At 58.5% G+C, this 20,972-nt stretch overlaps 1 protein-coding gene across 1 annotated transcript; it reads right to left on the reverse strand.

The window, feature by feature from the left end:
- Positions 1-594: 594 nt before the first annotated feature.
- TRPV2 (transient receptor potential cation channel subfamily V member 2) lies at positions 595-15,172 on the reverse strand (the record flags this gene model as incomplete). Its single annotated transcript, XM_082860073.1, has 14 exons — positions 595-1,502; positions 2,956-3,035; positions 3,860-3,987; positions 4,897-5,222; positions 5,317-5,383; positions 5,515-5,680; positions 6,146-6,216; positions 7,027-7,122; positions 7,666-7,821; positions 8,219-8,392; positions 9,906-10,204; positions 10,814-11,107; positions 12,921-13,054; positions 14,973-15,172. 14 exons carry the CDS (start codon positions 15,170-15,172, stop codon positions 1,408-1,410), a joined length of 2,286 nt encoding a protein of 761 aa, XP_082716199.1. The 3' UTR covers positions 595-1,407.
- Between the last annotated feature and the right edge of the window lie 5,800 nt (positions 15,173-20,972).

Consider the following 20,972-nt stretch of genomic DNA (forward strand, 5'->3'; position numbering starts at 1 on the left):
TGTGCACACACCGTAGCTGCTTCTGGCCCTGGGGGGCGGTGCCGTCTGCTCTCCCTGCACGAGCCTCTCCAGCCCCCTACGCTCCGACCCCCCTCCTCAGTCTCCTTCCTCCGTCTCCTCTCCTTCGGGACTCCTCCAGCTGTGCTCCGTCTCACCGGGGGCGAAACCTCCCTCCGTCCCAGCGTGGGAACAGGCTCGGCTCTCGCCACTTAAAAAACATTCAACCCGTGCACGCGCGTCTTACGAACACACATTACCCTAAGGGTGAAAACTGGAAAAGCGGTAGTGAGACATAGGTTTTTGAGCTGGTTTTAGAAATAAGCGTAGCGTTTTAATGGAGGGAGGGGAGGCTTCTAGGGAGAGCCAATCCTAGGAGTCAGACACACACGAGGTCCACCATCCTGCGCGAAGGATATACTGCAGGTGCCAAGGAGAGCAGGAGGCGTCTGCAAAACCGCGGAGGGCTGGGGGGTGCCAGCTAGGGCCCCCGTGGGCGCCGGGAGCCTCTCAAGCCTTCAGAGACGGGGGTAACTTGTTGCCCTTGTGTCTCAGGAAGGTCCCTCAGGCTTGGAAGGGTGGGAACTGCGCAGGAAGCCAGCGGGGAGAGGAGGCAATAATCCACAGCCTGAACTAAGTAAGCCCAGGAGCGCAAAGGCTTTGAGAGACGCCCTGGGGTGGCTTTAAGGGGCGTCTGGAGGCTGTGGGAGAGGAAGGACAGGCGGCTGTGCTTGCTGGTGTCCACCACCTCGCGTCTGCGGTGACAGCAGGCACAGCGCCTCGGCTAGCTGCCTGCACCCCGAAGAGGGCAGCTGGGGGGCGGTAGGTGAGGGTCCCTGTGCCCAGGAGAGGGCGGGAGCAGCCCGGCCCCAGACACAGACGTGAGCTCACAGAGACATGCAGACGCCGACTAGCTCAGGGGCCCAGTACCTTTTTATTTTTTTAATTCTTTTTAATTTTATTTTTGGCTGCGTTGGTCTTTGTTACAGTGCGCGGGCTTTTCTCTAGTTGCATTGAGCGGGGGCTACTCTTCGTTGCGGTGCGTGGACTTCTCACTGCGGTGAGCTTCTCTTGTTGCAGAGCACGGGCTCTAGGCACGCGGGCTTCAATAGTTGGGGCACGTGGGCTCTAGAGACCGTTGTGGCACACGGTCTTAGTTGCTCCGCGGCATGTGGGGTCTTCCCGGACCAGGGCTCGAACCCGTGTCCCCTGCATTGGCAAGCGGATTCTTAACCACTGCGCCACCAGGGAAGTCCTGGGGCCCAGTACCTCTACTCAAATAATGTTTCCAGGAGAGTTAGCCACAAGAAATTGCTTATTTATTTTTGCCACCAAAGTCCCTTGAGGTCCCAGAGCCAGTAGGTGGGGCTGGAACCATTCCGTGCTCTGTCCTCCCGGCCTCCTGCTGCATCAGTGGGACTCAAGGAGCTGGAGGGGCACATGGTCTTCCTCCACGGCACTGTCCTGGCTGGATTGGGAGGCCAGGGCTGGGTTCTTCAGGGCGCCTGTGAATGGGATGAAGGGAGTGTCCCCAGGACGCAGGCACCAGGGAAACAGGAGGGAGCCACGGCCATGAAACCACATCATGCCAGGGGACAGCAGCCTCGGGGTCCCCAGCAGTCCCTCTCCTGCCTCCCTGCTTCTGCAAGCATCTCTTGAACCCCTGCCAGGTGCCAGTCAGGGACCTCCTCCCAGGAGCTGAAAGTCCCTGCAGGTGACAGGCCTTTGTGTTAGAAACCAGAACAGCCGATGATGTGCTGAGGAGCCAGAGGGAGGGGAGCGTCAGGTGCTCAGACGAGAGAGGAGACCCCGCCCCCCGGCCCCCCGCCACCGGTGGGGAAGGTGGAGAAGGGACGCCCGGAGGATGGAAGGGCACCTACAGAGACACGAGCCCGGGAAAGGAAGGAACGTGAGCACTGTGGAGGGACCGGCCGGCACATGGAGGGAGGTGCGGGGAGGGGGCTGGACAACGGCTCTGGGCCTTGACCCCGGGGGGAGGGGTGCGGCCTGCTAGGGAGTGGGAGGCGGTGTGTGGTGCGGCTGTGTGTAGTTTTCGTCTACGTACGAGGGATTGGAGTAGGACGAGCCTGGACTTAAAGCCTTGTCTGGGGTCCGGGTGCCAGCTGAGCAGCCCCCGCGTGGTGCAGACGTGGGAGAGGTGAGGCGCAGGGCAGAGGGGCCGGCGGCGGGACCGCAGCCACCGGAGGCCCCAGGACACTCAGCACCAGGGGGAGGGGGAGGGGGAGAGACCCGCAAGGCCCCCCGCCTGGGCCAGGAGGGTGGGGCCGACGGCAGGGCAGCCCAAGGCTGTTCCTGTTGGGGGTGTCCAGCTGGAGGCGGCGCGGGCGGGTGGGGCAGGGAGTCGGGGCGGCTTGGGGCAAGATGAGGGACAAGGGGGCTTTCCGAGTCTTGCAGGGATGGGACGGCAGGACTCGGAGGAAGGGCGACACAGAGACAGGTGCGCAGGAAAGCTGTCGCTTCGCGAGGGCCGCGGTCAGGGACCCAGGAGCCCGGGCGGCCGGAGAAGACTCCACGTACAGGGTCTCGGGTGGCCACGGCAAGTGGAGGGGTGGGAAAGAGCACGAGAAAGGAGAGGAGGGGGGACGAAGCCTTGAGGTGGGTGCCTGCCGGCCGTGGAGGGGGACGAAGGAGTCGGGGTGGAGGGGGCCAGCGCCACCCTAGAATGGAGGGGACGCGGGCCTGACGGGGACAAAGACGGATGAAGTGGCCTCTCAGCGGTGTGGCGGCAGCGAGGCTGGCCTGTCGGGGCGGAGCCACGGGGCTGGGGGGCCTCCCTAACTTGTCCCCCTGCTGGCGGAGGAGGGAGGGGAGGGTGCCCAAGAGCCGGTTTCCCAGGCGACCGGGGGGGGGGAGGGGGAGCGCCGCTTTAAGGGGCAAACCCTTTACACGCACACGCACACACGCGCACACACACACACACACTCCACAGCTACTCACCAGGGCCGCCTGGCCCCGAGGGCTCCTCACGCACCGTGGGCAGCGTCTGCTCCCACGCAGCCCAGTTCACCTCCTCTACCCTGCGGGCCACAGGGCAGCTGTGAGGCTCCAGGAGGCCGAGGCGGCAGCGTGCTCTGCCCCAGGAGAGGGGCCCCCGAGGGGTGCACACCAGGGCTGTGAGGAGGACGGGGCTTCTCTCCGCAGGACACTGGGCCACCCAGCAGCCCCCCGCGAGCCCCGTCCTCTCGGCTCTCAGACTGCCGCCCCGGCCAGGCGCCCACCGGGGGGAACAGGCGTCTGTCCCCTCTGGCTGTTCACGGCGACCTGGGTTGCCCCCAGCATCCAGAGAGGAGTTTAGATCAGCTGGATCTGTGTGTTCCCAGGTTCTGCGGCCCTTTCACGGCTACTCTACGTGGCTAAGACCCGCCGCCCTTGCTTGGCTGCTACCTCAGGAAAGTGTGTTGCTGGCCGAGCACTTGTCACCAGGTTCCCGCCCCCATGGGAGCGTCTGCTCTGCGTGGAAGGGTTTGTAGCCTCCGTGGTCAGGACTGGGGCGTTGGGAGGACAGAGCAGACCAGCCAGGGCAAGCTTAGCATGCTCTAACCCGAGGATGCCTCTGGCTTCTTGGCCTCCTAACTGTGCCCCATTTCAGGCCAGAAGGAGTCGGTCAGGGACCACTGGGGAGGGACCTCCAGTTTCAGTCAGTGGGACAGGAAGGTGACCAGACAGGAAGAGCAGGCAGTGGAGGCCGGGCCTATGAGATCCAGCATCGCTGACCTCGCCTGTCCAGGGCAGAGTCCCCTGGCGCTCCGAGGCCCTGCCTTTCCCACCAGACCTGACTCTTGGCCGCTGTCGCCTGGTTTTCAGCAAGGTCCCCAGGCCGCCCCCCAGCCTCTCCACTCACCTGAAGCACCAGCGCTCGTCGGGGAGACCGTCCGGCCTGGTGCCAACTGTCAGTCTCACCCCTGCCCGCTGCTTCTTCCTCCTGCACCACCAGTAGCCGTTCTCCATCTCCAGGACAGAGATGGCTTTCTGGGGACAAAGGATACATCAGACAGAGTGGCCAGCACTTTACAGTAGAACTCTGCATCTGCTAAGTGCATGGATTTGAGTCCAGCCCCGAGGTTTGATTACCTATGTGGTGTCAGGCCCTGTATCCCTCTGAGTCTCTTTCCCACTTACAGACTGAGGCCAATATGCCTTGGGTGGTTGCTGGGAAGTCGGCATGTGACGAGCGCCCTACAGTTCCTTGCAATTGCAACGTTACAGGTTCTAGAATTCCACCAGGTATGGAACGTCACATGTGCCTGCTGCTATCACACAAGCGAGCTGGGGGCGGGGGGCGGGCACAGAACTTTGCAGGTGAGGGGCTTGCCCAAGGTCAACGGTGAATTGGTCACACAGTCCAGCCCCCGCGGGCGAGGTTCTCCCTGCACCAACTGCCTAGGCCCACCCCCGACCCTCCCCAGTCAAGAAGCAGCTCTTGCTTCCACGGCAGGCAGGTGCCACATGAGCTCCCAGCTACCCGAGCCCCTGCTCCCAAAGCTCCTGCAGCCTGGGCCAGCTCCAGGATCGCGCATCCCGCCTGCCTCGTCCACCAAGCCTGCCCCACAGAACAAGCGACGAAGGGGGCTACATGAGGGCGGGGTCTCCGTCTCGTTCTCCGCCGGGTCTTTAGAGCCTAAACTGTGCCTAGCCCTGCACTAGGCTCTCAGGAAGCACTTAATACTAATGATGACGGTGGCTAACACGCTGAGCACCTACTGTGTGCCAGGCACCGCCCTCAGGCCTTACTGCAGCCTCATGTCAGCCCTGCGCAGGAAGGAGTGGCCGAGGGAGGCCCCGTGAGGGCCGGACCCACTCGGGGGCCCAGCTCAGTGGGTTCTGCGCACTCCTGCCGGGCCTGGAACGCTGGAGGGGACGGGGCACCTCGCCGGGCACCTGCAGCTTCCAGATGCTCCAGCTGTCGCTGGCAACGCTGCTGACGGTCTCGCTCATGAGGGCGACGAGCATGTTGAGCAGCAGGACGTAGGTGAGCAGCACGTGGGTCAGAAGCAGCAGCAGCGCCACCCCACGGAAGCGCAGCTGGGCCTGGACGGCCAGCTCGCCCATGCCGATGGTGAACTTGAACAGCTCCAAGGAGGCGTCCAGGACGCCCTCGTACGGGGCCGTGCTGCCCTCCGCGTCCCCCTTTCCCGCCACCTTCGTGGTGTTGGAGCCCGCAGGGGCCCCGGGGTCCCGGGCCTCCCGGCTCAGGCTCACCAGTGCTGAGGAGATAGGCAGGGGGTCCTCAGCCTGGGGAGACCAGCGGGCAGCCTCGAGGGGGCGCAAGGAGTGGGTGGGGGACGGGGGGGCCTTTACCTACAGCGAAGCCGAAAAGGAAGACCAAGTAGACCAGGAGGAAGCGGAGCAGGTCCCGCAGGATGACCTAGAAGGCACGAGCCGGTGGGGGGTTCAGCCTGGGGGAGGTACCTGCCTGCCGGGCCCACGAGGAGCCCCCTGGGGTGTGGTGTCCAGCCCTGCCCGGTCTGGCTGCACGGGGCCACCCCTGCCTCTCACCTTCTGGATCATGACACTGTAGATGCCCGTGTGCTGCAGGCCGCGCGTGTAGTACAGCAAGTTCAGCCAGCCCAGCGCCAGCGAGCACACGAGCAGCGGCAGGTACCACTCGATGGCCAGGAAGCACAGCACCTGGGACAGCACGGTGAGCAGCGCCTGGACCAGGCTGCGTGGAGGCAGCGCGGGGTCAGCTCGCGGGCCTCCTGTGGCCAGCGCTGACCCCCGCTGCCGCTGCCTCCGCGGTCTCAGAGATGAGAAGGTCCGCCTCTGTCTGGGACTGGCTCCAAGCATCCTGACCTCCACCTCGGGCAAGGCATTCAACCCCCGTGGGCCTCAGTTCCCTCCCCCGTACAACTGGGGTAACAGTAACAACGCCCGGCTCGGAGAGTGTCGGCGAGGATTCAGGGAGACACGCGTGTAAAGACTTCAGGCTCCACTGGTGCGGAGCGAGGGCTCGGTCGATGTGACTACCATGCTCGGGGCCCGGACCGGACAGCAGCCCGACTCCGGGGTCTGGCCTGTGAGCTGCTCCCAGCCTCCTGGAGCTCCCTGGCCCAGGGTCCTCACCCCCAAAGCCCGCCTGGTGCCCTCTCCCAGGCAGGAGACGGGGGAGGAGTGAGGGCGCACGTACAAGAGGATTTCAAAGTAGCTGTCCATGAACGAGATCCAGATGAACAGACGGCGCCTCCAGAAGTACCACAGCTGCGGGGGAAGGAGGAGGACAGGCCGTGACACCTGCTCTCCAGGCCACAAGCAGCCCCGCTGCCCTCAGGGCCGCCAGCCGGCCTGCTTGTAAAAGTCTCGCCAGGACCACCTCAGGGGCTCGGGTGGCAGCTTTGAATTTTTGGGGTGCTCATGAGTCCTGCTGGTAGCTGAGAAAGTTTGGACCCTGTTTCCAAAAAGTGCAGAGACCCAGACAATGCCAGGGGCCTGCTGTCTCCCTGTGGGTCCAGGTGGAGGGCTCACACTCCGCCTGGTGAAACAGGCTCCTTTCCCTCCCCCGCCCTGGCCTCACAGGGACCACCGGCTGCTCCAGCCAACCTGGCCTCGGTGCCTACGTCCTGCCCACCCTCCAAGACTCACTCCAAGAGTCTCAGTGCCACGGCCCAGCCTGTCTCCTGCAAGCTGGCAGCATCTTGCCCTGAAGAGGCCGTGCTGGAGGCACTGGGCTGAGTTCCCCCTGCCGCCACCCTTCTGTGCTCCCCAAGTGAGGAATGAGCCAGGGACCTGGGGTCAGGGGCTTCCAGCTCCATTCCCAGGGGAGCAGAGCCGGCACTGCCAAGGAGTCATAGGAGATATCTGCTGCCCCGTGGGCACCCCAGAAAGCACAGCAGGGAGGGTACCCAAAAGGCAAGGCCAGAACCTTCGGCCCTCAGCTGCCCTGAGGCTGGCCAGGATGGGACCGGGTGTGGGATTCAGCTTCCCGTACATGGAGGGACTGTCGTGAACTCACTCTCAGGCTGCTTGTAGCAGAATTCCAGGTTTGAGGTGGGGGATGGGAGGAACCCTCACCTGGCCCATGAGGATGTTGGCCCCCACAAGCAGCATCAGGATGTGGCCCAGCAGCAGCATGGAGTTCCCAGCAGTTCCTTCCAGCGGGAGGAAGTCCTGCACGAAGACACACTCGGGTCAGGCCTGGGGTCCCCCCCAGCAGCTCCCCGCTGAGAGCGAGGCTGGGGGCCCATTGCTCGTGAGAGCTGTGGGGAGGCCCCCCGAGCAGCAGAGCAAACGTGGGCTCTGGAGCCAGACTCCCTGGGTTCAGATCCCAACTCCACCACTCACAGCCTGTGTGACCCTGGGTAAGTTCCTTAAACTCTCTGTGCCTTCCTTCCCTCAACTGCAAACTGGCAATGATAAGAGTTCATCATCTCAGAGGGTTGTTGTGAAATTAATTAAATACGTTAACACACGTCGTCAGTCACTTGAATACTTTCTCACGTGTGCTGCACACTCAGTGAGTAGTAGTATTGTTGTTGTTACTACTATGTTGTCACTTCCGTATCATGACCAGCTGTGTAAGCGCCGTGGGCAGGCCACCAAGCGGTCCGGCCTCCGGTCAGCATTTGCAGGACGGGGTTGTAATCCCTGCCCCATCGTCTGCCAGGATTGTTTCCAGGAGGCCTCCCCAGGATGTGCCCCTCCCTGCCTTGCCTTGTCCAGGGCAGGCTGGTGGTAGGTGACAGCGGTGAAGATGGACATGTAGGTCAAGTAACACAGGAAGTTGAAGAGGAACCTGGGGATGAGCAGATTCCACTTCACCTGCAGCAGTTTGTTCAGCGGCTCCAAAACCACCATTCGGTGCCGGTGCTGGGATGGGAAGGCGAGAGCCAGAGGTGCATTCAGCAAGTACACGTGGAGGCACCAGGGGAGAGCGGAAAGGGTGCGGAGCCCCGAGCGACCCCTCCCCGCCGGCCGCCACCCCACCCTCGTGGCTGTGGAGTGACAAGTCCAGAGCAGGTGCTGGTCAACAGAGAGGCCCCCAGTGGTAGCCACCGGGACCCCGGTGTGACCCCTGTGTCGGGTGGGACCGGCCTGTGTGGAGCGAGCGTGTGCCCAGCGGCCGGGTGCACACGTGCGGCCACACCCCGACTGTTCGGTTAAAGGGCAGGGGCGGCCCTGCAGGCAGCCCCGAACTGTGGACCTTGCAGGGAGCTCTGCCAGGCCCCCTACGCACACCCCCGCCCCTGGGGTGAAGCAGGCTCACCGGGCTTTGGCAATGAAAGGCGATGATCTCCAGCACTGAGTTCTCCTCCCAGCTGTCCACAGAGGCCAGGTCATACAGCGACACCCGCACAGGCCCGTAGGACCACTCCGTGAACTTGCGGGAAAGGGACTGGCACGGCCCCGGGAACTCCCGCTGCAGGATGTGTCTGAGAATCTACAGGGCAGGCACGTGAGCTTGGCGTGCAAAGAGCTGCTCACCGCCCAGACACGCGTACATGCCCTGCACCCACGGGTCCTTGCGCATATGAACTCTTACACAGGTCCACGCACACTCAGCCACCATGTAGACACTCCCACCCACCCGCCTTTGCCAGCCTGCCTCTTCCTTCCGCACTCCTGCCCCAGTGCCTCTTTCCTGGACACTCATATGGCCGACGGACCCCCAATCCAAGGGTCCTTAAGGCCCCATGAGATCAGAGGCTACCAGTTACACATGTGTGTGCACGTTTGTGGCCAGAGTCTAGAGCTTTCAACAGACTAGAAGCCACCCCTAACCCGGACAGCTCCAGAAGCAATTTGGTCTTACAAATGAGGAATGGTGGGGAGGCTTCCCAGATGGGGCAGCGGCTTCCATAGGCCACACAGCCATGCCTCTAGACGGCAAAGAGAGGTACCCACACCCCAGGGACCTTGGAGGGCAGGAAAAAAACATAAAACTTCTGCTTATGTTTATTTTTATCTTAACCTTTAAAAATACCTGTGTTCTAAGCATTGGGCCCTGTGTCGGCTGTGTGGGTTGTAAGCTCCCCTAATAATAAGGATCAGACAACAGGAAAGTCTTTTGGGAAAAAAGTAAAGCTGGATCATGCTTTTCTTTTTTTTTCTTTTTTGCCGAGCGGCTCTTAGTTCCCCAACCAGGGATTGAACCCGGGCCCTCGGCAATGAAAGCAAAGAGTCCTAACCATCGGAACACTAGGGAAGTCCCTCGTGCTTACTCTTTATAAGAGTAACCTATAACTTTCAGATGAATCAAAGTTTTAGGCATTCAAAATCAAACTGCAAAAGAAAAGTCTGGAAGCAAATATGGATACGGAATATACACACTCACGTGCACACATGCACACGCACACACACAGTTTTAAAACCTTGTAGAAGGAATTAAGCAATAGCAAAACCAAAGAAAAGATTAACACTTGGATACGTAAAAATTCTGTGTCGCAAAAAATGCCACAAAAATTTTTTTAATGTTGAACTGGGAGAAAAATTTGCAACCGTTATAGTAAACAAAATGATGATAACGTTCGTTATCAAGAACACTTAGCCATCAATACGAAGAAAACCTGAGAGCTAAGAACATGACAAGACTGTCTCCTAATCAAGAAACCCAAGTGACTTAAAAAATCCCTGGGAGTTCCCTGATGGTCCAGTGTTTAGGACTCGGTGCTTTCACTGCCGTGGCCTGGGTTGAATCCCTGATCAGGGAGCTAAGATCCCGGAAGCTGCGCAGCCAAAAGAAAATAAATAAATAAAATAAAATCCCTGTTTTAAAATGTAATATATTCATTCTGTAGCTCATATATAATTTATCAGTAAACACACACACAGGAGAGGTGCATGCTGAAATTGTTCTGAGCTAGACACCACCCCAGGCTCTTCCTGCAGAAATCCCGGGTTGAGTCCTGCTGCTTCTCACTGGCCACTCACCTCAATTTTGAGTGGCCACTCACCTCAATTTTGCCCTCCTTGGCGGCCAGCTTCAGGGGCGTGAGGCCCTGCAGGTTGGGGATGTCCTCGAGCCGCACCGTGGGGCAGAGGCGGGCCCCCGCCTGGAGCAGCCCATCGTACATGCGGGTCACCATCTCCGTGTTCTCGGCCGAGTCGTCTGCAATCATCACCAAGGCGTGCAGGGCCGTGTTGCCCAGCGAGTCGGCGGCCTGCAGGCTGGCGGGCTGGTGCGGGTTCTCCAGGAGGTAGGTCACCACGTCCCACTGCTTGGTGCACGCGGCCAGGGAGAGGGGCATCTCGCCTGGGGGCCGAGGGGACAGCTTGGGCCTTGGGCCTCCCAGCATCCACCCGCCTGCTTCTCACCCTCCCTGAACCTCCTTGAGGTGGGTCAGGCGCCCACAGGAGAGGATGCGCACAGCCTTGGGGTCCCGGGCCCACCCAGGCCAGTGCAGTGAGCGGAGAAGGCCCCGGGCCCCGCATCCTCCTAGGAGCCCCAGTCAAGGTGGCTCTGTCCAGCTCTGACCCAAGGGAGAGGGGCCCAAAGCTCTTCACCATCTAAGGGAGCAGAACGGGAGCCTGCCAACCAGGGTTCCCGCCCCCCGCCTCTTTCTCTTTGCTTTGCCGGGGCCTAGACACCCCTTTCTTCAGGCCCCGTCTGGTCTAGTCTCCTCACACACCAGTTCTACGCCCCCGTTCCCCTGCCCTGGTCTGAGCTCATGTGTGGTGAGCTTCCTTGGCCAGACAAGGATAAAACACCTCTTAAGACAAACTGCTTTTGCAGGCGGCCTAGCTGTTAGAAGCATGAGCCTCAGGGTCAGACAGATCTGGGTTTAAGGGTCACATTAACCCTGTGACCTTGGGCAAGGCCTTACCCCCTCTGCAGCTCAATTTATCCAAGAAGGTTCCTCACCGAAGTAGAAGCAGGTCTCTTGGCTTTTCTTCTGGAAGAACTGGCCACAGGCCCGGGCATGCACGTCAGCCCCATTCTCCACCAGGAGCTTCACACACGGCAGGCTCCTCTTCTCGATGGCGATGTGCAGGGCGCTGTGGCCTCGGTAGTACTCATCTGTGCACTGGGCGTTGACCAGAGGCCGAGGATTGCCCAAGTCCCGGTCAATCTGCAGCAGCGGCTCAATGCAGGCGTTGGTCCCGTTCCGAAGGTTCAGCACGGCCTTCATCAGGCATGTCTTCCCTGTGGAGCCCTCTGTGGGAGGAGGGGGGGGCACCGTGGTGCTCAGGCCACCCACCCGCCTGTACAGTGAGCCCATGCCCCAAAGTACCCCGGCTGGCTGGAGGGAGCTAAGACTCCAGCCAACAGGTGTTAGAATACCAACAGGTATGACTACAGTTTCTGCCCTAGAAATTAAGTTTCTAAGACAGAGTTCGTCATGTGTGCAACACTATCTACACGAGAACATGTGGAGCAGTATTTCTTTTTTTTTAATTTTTAAATTTATGGCTGCATTGGGTCTTCGTTGCGCACGGGCTTTCTCTAGTTGCAGTGAGCAGGGGCTACTCTTCGTTGTGGTGCACGGGCTTCTCGTCGCGGTGGCTTCTCTTATTGCGGAGCACGGGCTCTAGGAGCACAGGCTTCAGTAGTTGTGGCTCGCGGGCTCTAGAGCACAGGCTCAGTAGTTGTGGCACATGGGCTTAGTTGCTCCGCGGCATGTGGGATCTTCCCGGACCAGGGCTCGAACCCATGTCCCTGCATTGGCAGGTGGATTCTTAACCACTGTGCCACCAGGGAAGCCCTGGAGCAGTATTTCTTAAGTGGCTCTACCACTTAATGACTCTGTCTCTTCTGGGCAAGTCACTTGGCCTCCTGTTTATTTATTTATATCTTTGGCTGCACTGGGGCTTCGCTGCTGCGCACGGGCTTTCTCTAGTTGTGGTGAGCGGGGGCTACTCTTTGTTGTGGTGTGTGGACTTCTCATTGCGGTGGCTTCTCTTGTTGCGGAGCATGGGCTCTAGGCGTGCAGGCTTCAGTAGTTGTGGCGTGCGGGCTCAGTAGTTGTGGCTCGCGGGCTCTAGAGCTCAGGCTCAGTAGTTGTGGCCCACTGGACCAGGGATTGAACCCGTGTCCCCTGCATTGGCAGGCAGATTCTTAACCACTGCACCACCAGGAAAGCCCCTTGGCCTCTCTTAACCTCAGTTTTCCTCACTGTAAAATGGGACCCTTCAGGGTTATTGTAAGGATCACATGGAATTATATACAAAATTCTTAGCCCACAGAGGGCCTGGCACACAGTGTGTTGAGGTTGAAAACTACACACAACCTAAATGGCCACCAATAAGGGGTTAGTTAAGTAAATTGTGGTAAATGTACAGGATGGGAAACTCTGCAGGTTGTTACAGTGACTTGAGTTAGAGGCCTGTGTACTGAAATGGACTAAGTTGGGGGAAAGCCCATTACAAGCACATCATTATGTATTTACATCAATGGCATGACCCCATTTATGTAAATATATGCCTAATGTATTTAAACAGTTTGAAAGTATGTACCCCAAATCATTATCGGGGTCCAGGATGACAGACTGTTTTTATCCTCAGCTTTATACATTTCATTACTATTTGAACCTTCTAGAAGGCACACATGTTCTTTTCCTAATCAGATATCCCCAAACAATACAGATATTTAGATTTGGGGCAAAGAATGCTCTGAGATGGATAAAGTGTAAGGTACGTGTATTAGACCTCAGCGATGCTGTTACTGAGAGAGAGAGAGACAGGGAAAGGCTGCATTGGGAAAGGCTGCATTGAGTAAGGCCGTGAACATCCATCCATCCGGCCACTGAAGCAGCTGAGGGCGGCAGACGCAGGCAGGGAGCCGGTGGGGTGAGTGGAAGAGGGAGCGGGCTGTCCTCGCTCTGTCAGCAGGGCCCCTGCAGTCATCCTGGCAGGAGGGCTGCTAGAACTCCGCCCCTGCTCGCCCCTCAGTTCCTGACTGTGGCCAACACCCAGCGGCAGCCTGGTCTCAGCACAGCACACGGCGGCTCTGGCCCGAGCAGCAGGCCTACCTGTGTACTCCGAGTCCGTGAGGTACTTGCTGGTCCGGCGCAGGTACTCTGGTAGCCCCACCAGATCCTCGGGGACCCCCCGGGCCACCACGCTGAAGAGCCGGTCACGGTCGAAGCGGTTTGGGTCTGGTTGGCTGTGGGGGGATGTGGTTTGTGACTGACGCTGCAGGAGAGCCCTGGGCCCCCAGAAAGTCCTGCTTCCCAGGGAGCCTTTTCTGGGGCCCAGGAGCCCCTTTTGAGAGCCTCTACGCACCCAGGCAGACCAAGGAGACCGCAAGTGCTCAGACCCCCGGAGCAGGGGCCTGTCTGGGGCACCGGACCACGCGTCCCGACTGCAGGCGTCTCCCGTCACTTGCCAGGTGCCCCGCTGCTCGCAACAGCCTCATTATCCATTTCAGCACAGGAGCTCGTCATGGCTCTTGAGCTGGGCTCCGGGGCGGGGCGGGGCTACCGGAGGTGCCCACAGACTGTTGGGGGCCGTACGTGCCGCTGGCCTCAACAAGAAAATCAAGAAAAGCCCCACATCCTCTCCGAAACCATCTATGGACGAACAATGGAGTACCTGCCCCTTTGGCCCTCACTTCTGCCCTGCGTGAGTAATCTCTATTTTCTCCATCAGACAAACAAGGAGGTAGAGTAACTTTCCCAAAGTCACACGGTGCAGAGCTCACGGGGTGTGGGATGCTGGCTGTTCAACTAACTCTAGACCCCGACTCCCAACCCCAGAGAGACTCCAGGCTGGACAGACGGAGGTTTCTCAGAGACGTGGGGTCCAGAGCGGACACCAGACACTCACAGAATTTTCCTGAGAAGCCACACCTCCGGGAAAGGCCCCAGGAGGTGCTGGTAGCCTTTCTGAATCCAGCGTGTGTGGGCATCCCCGCCTGGGCTCGCCCCTGGGGCTCCTGGTACCACGACCAGCAGAAAGGAAGGGACAAGAAAGGGGGGACTATTTGATGCTTTGGGGACCCTCAGGTCTGCCATGGAATGGATTAACCAAGAAAGGGCTGGGGGCTCTGATGAGTGGGACTATTGGGATCAGTCGTGTTTTAAGCCATGACCCAGCAGACCACGCGGCCGCGACGTGACCAATAGGTCACTGCGGCTGACTGGTGAGTCCCGTGGGCAGTCCGGCCGGGGGAAGTGGCTATTTGGACAAAGCACTTCCTGTCACAGGGAGGCATCACGGTCCTGGTATAGGGAGGCCCCACGGGAGCTCAGATTGAAGCACCAAAGGGCATCGAGGGGCCGGTTCTGCCTCGGGCAGCCTCTCCCCGTTCCCAGAAGCTTTGCAAGCATCCTCTCCTGACCTGGTCTGAACCTGACCTCGGGCCTGCAGCACAGACAGGACAGGCGGCTCGGCGCTGGGAGGCCGAGGCTGGGGGCTGAGTCCCAGGCATGAGCAGGGAGGGCGGGGCTTCCCTGGCAGAGTGCTGCCTGGCCCACGCAGGTTCTCCAGCCTCGCATGTCAGACCTCACACTGCGGGGATCCAGGTGCACCCTTCCCCCACACCTACAGGACCGGAGGTGGCGCTTCCGCGAGAGTGGCTCCCACAGTCTGAATTAGAAGACATCACGGGAAAGTCACAGTGAAGGTGGCTCTGAGCAGAAGGCCACCGTCCTCAATCCCCAGAGTCCACGACCCCAGGGCAACAGGTCCAGCCTTGGAGCAGAGCCCGGGAACACCTGGGACATTTCCAGATGTCCTTGATTCTCTTGGACTGGAGCATGGATCTTGCTAGCACCCCCCGCAGGGACTGTGGCTGGGAAGGGGACAGCACCAACAAGGGACGTGCCAGGAGGTGAAAGAGTATGTCCCTACAAGAAGAACACAACCCCAGGAGACAGAAGGCCAAGAGTGGGGAAGGTTCTGGAAGCAGCAGCCCCAGAGAGCAGAGCAGGGTTCAGCCTGTCGGGCCCAGGAGCCATCAGAGCCAGACCCAGGACCCCCAAGGCTGTGGCACAGGGGCACTGGGGCTGGGCTAGGCCACCCAGTCTGACTCTGCTGGAGGTGAGGCCCCCGGGCTCCCCCCGCCCCGCTTGCTGCCTCACCTGGCACCTGCCCCCTTTCGGAAGCTGAGGTTCACTTTGATCTGGGGCGAGAAGTTCCGGTCCTCGCCCTGGAATGGTGACTCCATGGGGGGTGGCCCGGCACCGCTGCCCAGTTTTCCTTTGTCCACCTGGGCACCATCTTCTTGGCCTCCATCTGACGTCTCGAGCCTGAAAGCGGGCGGGCTGGAGGGCGAGGACATCCTAAGGGGAGGAGGCTGCTCCTTCCGGCTGGAACCTCTGTGGGGACAGAGATGTCAGAGGCATCTGCTTCTCCCAGCAGGAGTGGGGGCAGGAGGGCTGGCTGAGGCCCAGGCCCAGAGAGGTTTAGAAGCTGGGTACAAGCAGACCAGCTGCCAGCCGGGAGCTCAGCCCGGCAGGAGCGGGGAGGAGAGCAGGAGGGAGGGCCAGGATCTGCTGGAGGAACAGGGGCCACAGCTGTCCCTGACCTTCCCTCTGGGACTTCCTGATCCCTGAGAGGCCACAGGCCCTGGTCCGAAAACATCTTGCTCAGTGGCCAATATTTACATCAAAAAAAAAAAAAAATGCAGATTTGGGTGGGGCAGGTCGCTCAACCTCCCACACAGGGGGTGTGGGGTGCTCTGGGGAAACCGTTGGAAACCCCCTGGCCTATCAAACCCCTCATTTTGCTGCCAGGAGGACCAGGGCTCAGAAAGGGGAAGTGACTCTCCCAAGGTCCCAAGCTGCTGGCAGAGCCTAGTCTGAAACCACCGCGGCCTACCGTGAGGTTCCTCTGCAGTTCTCAAAACCTTTCAGGGCCCATCTGTACTTGCAGTTTCTGAGGAGTGCCACCTCGGTGTGCCTTAGGGTCTCTAGGGGCTTCACAGCAGGAGGGAGACGCCTCGCTGGTGCCCAAGCCCCCCTCGCCCAGCAGCTCCCCGGCAGGCCCGAGGCCAGGCTGGGGAGCTCAGCGCACCCTCCCGGGAGAGCTGAAACCACAGCCGCCAGCGCTCGCCAGGGCGTGGCCCCAGGGCGGGGAGGGGGAAGCCCCGGGGGTCCCCCCCAGTGGATGGGCAGAAAGAAGGCAAATGAGTCCAGAGCTGGGGAGGGGGGAGACAGCGGGGCTGGCAGGGAGGAGAAGGGGGCAGGGAGCGGAGCAGAGCTTGGGGACGGGAAGCGGAGGGTGGGAGGGTCAGGGCCTGGACCATCTTCTGCGCAGCTTCAGCCCCGGGGGGGGGGGGGGCGGGGGGCCGGCGGGGGGCATCTTCCCACAGCAGCAGGAGAGCCCAGGGCCTGTCGACTGCCTCATCATGCAGTTTCGACCTCGCGTCTTTCTGCCCACCCTGGGGCGTCCTTCCCGGGCCACACGCCATTCAGCCTGGCTGATGTCCCCAGCCCCTCACCATTCTGCCTCCCAGCCCTGCTCCCAAGTCTCCGCAGCAACAGCTGTCTGCCCAGCCGCTGCACCACCGGACCCCCCATCCTCCTGGCCGGGGAGGAAGGATCTGGTAGGCCAGGTGGAGAAGAGAGCCGGAGCCCCTCGAAGACCCTGGCTCAGGGCTGGGGGAGCAAGGCGCCCACCCAGGCTTCCCGGCCGCCACCCTTCACCGTCAGGATTCGGGGCCCGGGCCCCTGGGAAGCCCGCATCATCCCTGACTCACCGGCTCGGCGGAGGCTGCGCGCGGCGCGTCCGGGCGGGCGGCGGAGCTGCCGAGGAAGTGCGTAGGGGGCGCGGAGTGGCTGGGAGCCCCGCGAGCCGGCTGGGTCCGTCGGCGTTCCGCACGCTCAGCCCACCCGGCCCGCGCGCCTGGCCGCAGCGGGGTCAGCTCTCCCGCGGCAGGACCCGCTGGCCGGGAGACTGACCCTCCGGACCATGGGCCACACCCTCTCTGGGGAGACACGCCCCTCCTCCCACCCGCCCCCACCCCACTGCCTGCCGCTGAGGCCCCCAGATGCGGGGGGGCAGTCTGAGGCAACCCTTGGGTGCGGGGCCCTGCCTCGGGGGGAGCTGGCGTGTCGCATGGGGCGGGGAGGGGACTCGCCCCACTGCACGGACATCCGCCCCTCCCCTTCCCCACCACTTGCCCCCCAGCGGCCATGTGGCTCAGCCTGGGAACTCGTTGACCCGTCGCAGGGCAGGGAGAGCTGATGTGAACGCCCCCCGGAGAGGAGAGACTCAGCCCAGCACCTCTCCCTGGAAATGCACCCCGCCCACCCGACCTTCCGGGGCCTTCCCCCAGCCCCCCAGCCCCCCAGCCAGGGGCCCTGACGGCCGCTGCCTTCCTTCCCTGAGCTAAAGGCGCTTCCAGCACCAGCCAGCAGGGGCGGACAGGAGGCCGACTTGGGCTTCGAAATTAGACCTCCCTTCCAGACCAGCCCTGGTCCAGACTCCAGGGACTTGGGGACGCAGCCACCATCCAAGTAAGTATCCAGCCCTAGGTCACCTCCCTCTCCCTCACTCCTAAAATCCAAGCCGTCAGGATCCCCACACCCGGCAAACCTACCAATTTGTCTCTATCTCTGCCTGATCCAAGCAACTATCATCCCTGCCGGGGAGACCACAGCTGCCTTCAAGCTGGTCTCCCTGCTTCACTCCTGTCCCCAACACCCCCATAATCGATTCTCCTTACAGCAACGAGAGTGATCTTTCAAAACTGAAAACCAGATCACCTAACTCCCCTCCCCCCAGCTGGTGGCTTCCCTCGACACTTGGAGTAAAAGGCAAAGTCCATACCAAGCCGGTGCAGTCTGGATGCCCTTCTCCACACTCCACCTTCATCTCGGATTGAAGGTACACACTACACTCCAGTGTAAACACCTGTGCTGTCCAATGTAAGTTCACCAGCCACAGTGGCTATTTAAATTTAAGTCAGTTACAATAAAATTAAATCAAACATTCAGTTCTACAGTCACATTAGCCACATTTCAAATGCTCATAGTCACATGTGGTTAGTGGCTGCCACGTTGGATAGCACAGAGATAGAACTTTTCCATCATAGCAGAGAATTCTATTGCACAGCCCTGCTCTAGACATTCTGAACACATTTCAGTCTCTCCAGATGCCATGCTCTCTTCTGTTGCCTCCAAGCCTCCAAGACTTTTCACAAGCTGTTGCAACTGCCAGGAACACACACACACACACACACACACACACACACACACACACACACACAAACACACACTGCCTTGCTCTAGCCAATTCCTACCTCTCTGTTTAAACATCACTTCCTCTGGGTAGCCTTTCCTAGACCCCACTCTGTGTTCCATGACACTTTGCATTTCTCTGATCATAACTCATTGTCCAGTATTGTTAACATTTACTTTATCATCTGGCTTCATCTCTTTTTTTTTATAAATTTATTTATTTGTTTATTTTTGGCTGCATTGGGTCTTCGTTGCTGCACGTGGGCTTCTCATTGTGGTGGCTTCTCTTGTTGCGGAGCATGGGCTTCTAGGTGCGCGGGCTTCAGTAGTTGTGGCTCGCAGGCTGTAGAGCACAGGCTCAGTGGTTGTGGCGCACAGGCTTAGCTGCTCCACAGCATTTGGGATCTTCCCAGACCAGGGCTCGAACCCGTGTCCCCTGCATTGGCAGGCGGGTTCTTAACCGCTGCACCACCAGGGAAGTCCTGGCTTCATCTTTAACAATAACAGATGCCTTGTGAGCAGTCACTATGTGCCAGACGCTGTGCTAAGTGCTTTACGTGCAACTCTCAGAGCAACCTTATTTCACAGATGAGGAGACTGAGGCTGGGCAAGAGTAGATACCCTGTCCAAGGCCACGTGGCTGCGAGGTGACAAAGCAAGGATTCAAATCCAGAGCCACACATTTACCCACCAAGCTCTCCAAGAGGTGAGATCTTGCTTTTTTTTTTTTGCTGTATCTCATCACCCAGCACAGCGTCCAGCCCCCAGTTGGTGCTCAGGAAGGCTTTGAATTATGATCATAATGCAGAGGGCATTAGTGTACTGTTGGGGAAAAATTAAAGAGTAAGTGGAGACCCTCAAGTCCTTCAGAGGCATCACCACATCAGGTGACAATGACAGTTGTCAGACAACTGTAATTGCAAATCAAGTTTATAAAAAGTTCTCAGATTATCAGTCATCGGGAAGATGCAAATCAAAAACCACAATGAGATACCACTTGACACCCACTAGGATAGCTATAATTTAAAAGACAGATAATACACTACATTGTAAATCAACTATACTTGGATAAAATAAATTTTTTAAAAAGACAGATAATAATAAGTGTTGGTGAGGATATGGAGAAGTTGGAACCCTCATACACTGCTGGCGGATTATATGGTGCAGCCACTTTGGAAAACAGTCTGGTTGTTCCTCAAAAAAATTAAACATAGAGTTACCATATGACCCAGCAATTCCACTCCTAGGTAAGTACTCAAAAGAAATGGAAACTTAAGTCCACACGAACACCTGTTCACAAATGTTCACAAGAGCATTATTTATAATAGCCAAGTGGAAACAACCCAAATGTCCATCAGCTGATGAATGGATAAATAAAATTCTATCCATACAATAGAATATTATTCAGCCGTAAAAAGGAATGGAATAATGATACATGCTACAACAGGGATGAACCTTGAAAAAATTAGGCTAAGTGAAAGATGCCAGTCACAAAGGATTTATATTGCATGATTTCATTTATGTGAAATGTTCAGAATAGGGGACTCTACAGAGACAGAAAGTAGATTAGTGGTTGCCTAGGGCAACAGGACTTAGGGGGTAATGGGGAGCTGAAAGGTACAGGGCTTCTTCTGGGGGTGATGAAAAATGTTCTAAGTTTGATTGTGGTGATTGTTGTAAATATGCCAAAGACCATTGAATTGTACGCTTTAAATTAGAGAACTATACGTGAATTTTATCTTAAAAAAGAAAAAAAAGGTCCTCTGAGCAGAGAAGAATGCCTGTTTTTAGTGGGAAATGAATCAAGCAGAGAAACACAGCTTCCTCAATTCCAAGGCCACTGGACTCATGTTTCAAAAAGCTTCAACCAGTCCAGTGTCCATGCGAGGAAAATCTCCCCCAAGCCATCTTTAGGCTCAAACTTTCCATGTGTTTCACTTCACACTTAGTAACTTTTTGTATAGGAATGTTTTTTCACTTGAATTGATTTTCAGAGTCGATTTTAACAAAAACAAGTGAGAGGTTCAAAAAAGGTGCAGCAGGGGACTTCCCTGGTGGTCCAGTGGTTAAGACTCCGTGCTTCCACTGCAGAGGGCATGGGTTCCATCCCTGGCCTGGAACTAAGATCCCGCATGCCACGCAGCCAAAAACAGAAAAGAAAGAAGGAAAGAAAAAAGCGCATCCGAGATATCCTCTGGAGTGGGGAACTAAGTAAGGGTGGAGGGTGGGAAGGCAACTTCCTTTACGATATGCATCATTTGGACTATTTGAATTTTTTACCACTGCCTTTAGAAAAACAAATATGGCATCTCTTGCAGAGTTAAACAAGCAAACAAAAAAACCCAACTCAACTGTGCAAGAGATGTCTAAAGCCTGTGCATAATTAATGTAAATTCTAAAGAGAGGTGGGAGAGAGGGGTCCAGAGTGGGAAGGAGGGAATTGCTCTGGCCTCGGAGGGAAGGGAGGGTGGGACTTGGGGGGGAAGCGGGGTGCACAAGCCTGCACTTTGCTTCTCCCAAAACTTGGTCCAGAGCCTGGGCTGGGCCTGTTTACTGGCCAGATGCAGCCTCTCTGAGCAGCTTTGTGTCTGAGACTGACAGAGAAGAAATAGAAATAAGCCAGTTTAGGAGGCTGGACAGTCTTCCTGGAACAAGGGAGACAGGGACTGGAGTTGAGCAGAATCGTAATGGGAGAGGAAAATACTGGCTGAGGTGGCCCTGGCCCTCAGAGGGCCACGGAGGCCAAGGGTGCCTCCTGCAGGAGAACGGGACCGAAGTCCTGCTGCTGTGGGTGGGGCCCTCCCGGCCTGGGAGGCTTCTGGCTCTCAGGGAAAGCGAGCTGCCCCTTCTCACACGGCCTCAGCGCCCCGCAGGCCACTGCTCAGCCAGGCCCAGATG

The sequence above is a fragment of the Leucopleurus acutus genome, assembly GCF_964270905.1.
Source record: "Leucopleurus acutus genome assembly, chromosome: 19".
NCBI lineage: Eukaryota > Metazoa > Chordata > Mammalia > Artiodactyla > Delphinidae > Leucopleurus > Leucopleurus acutus.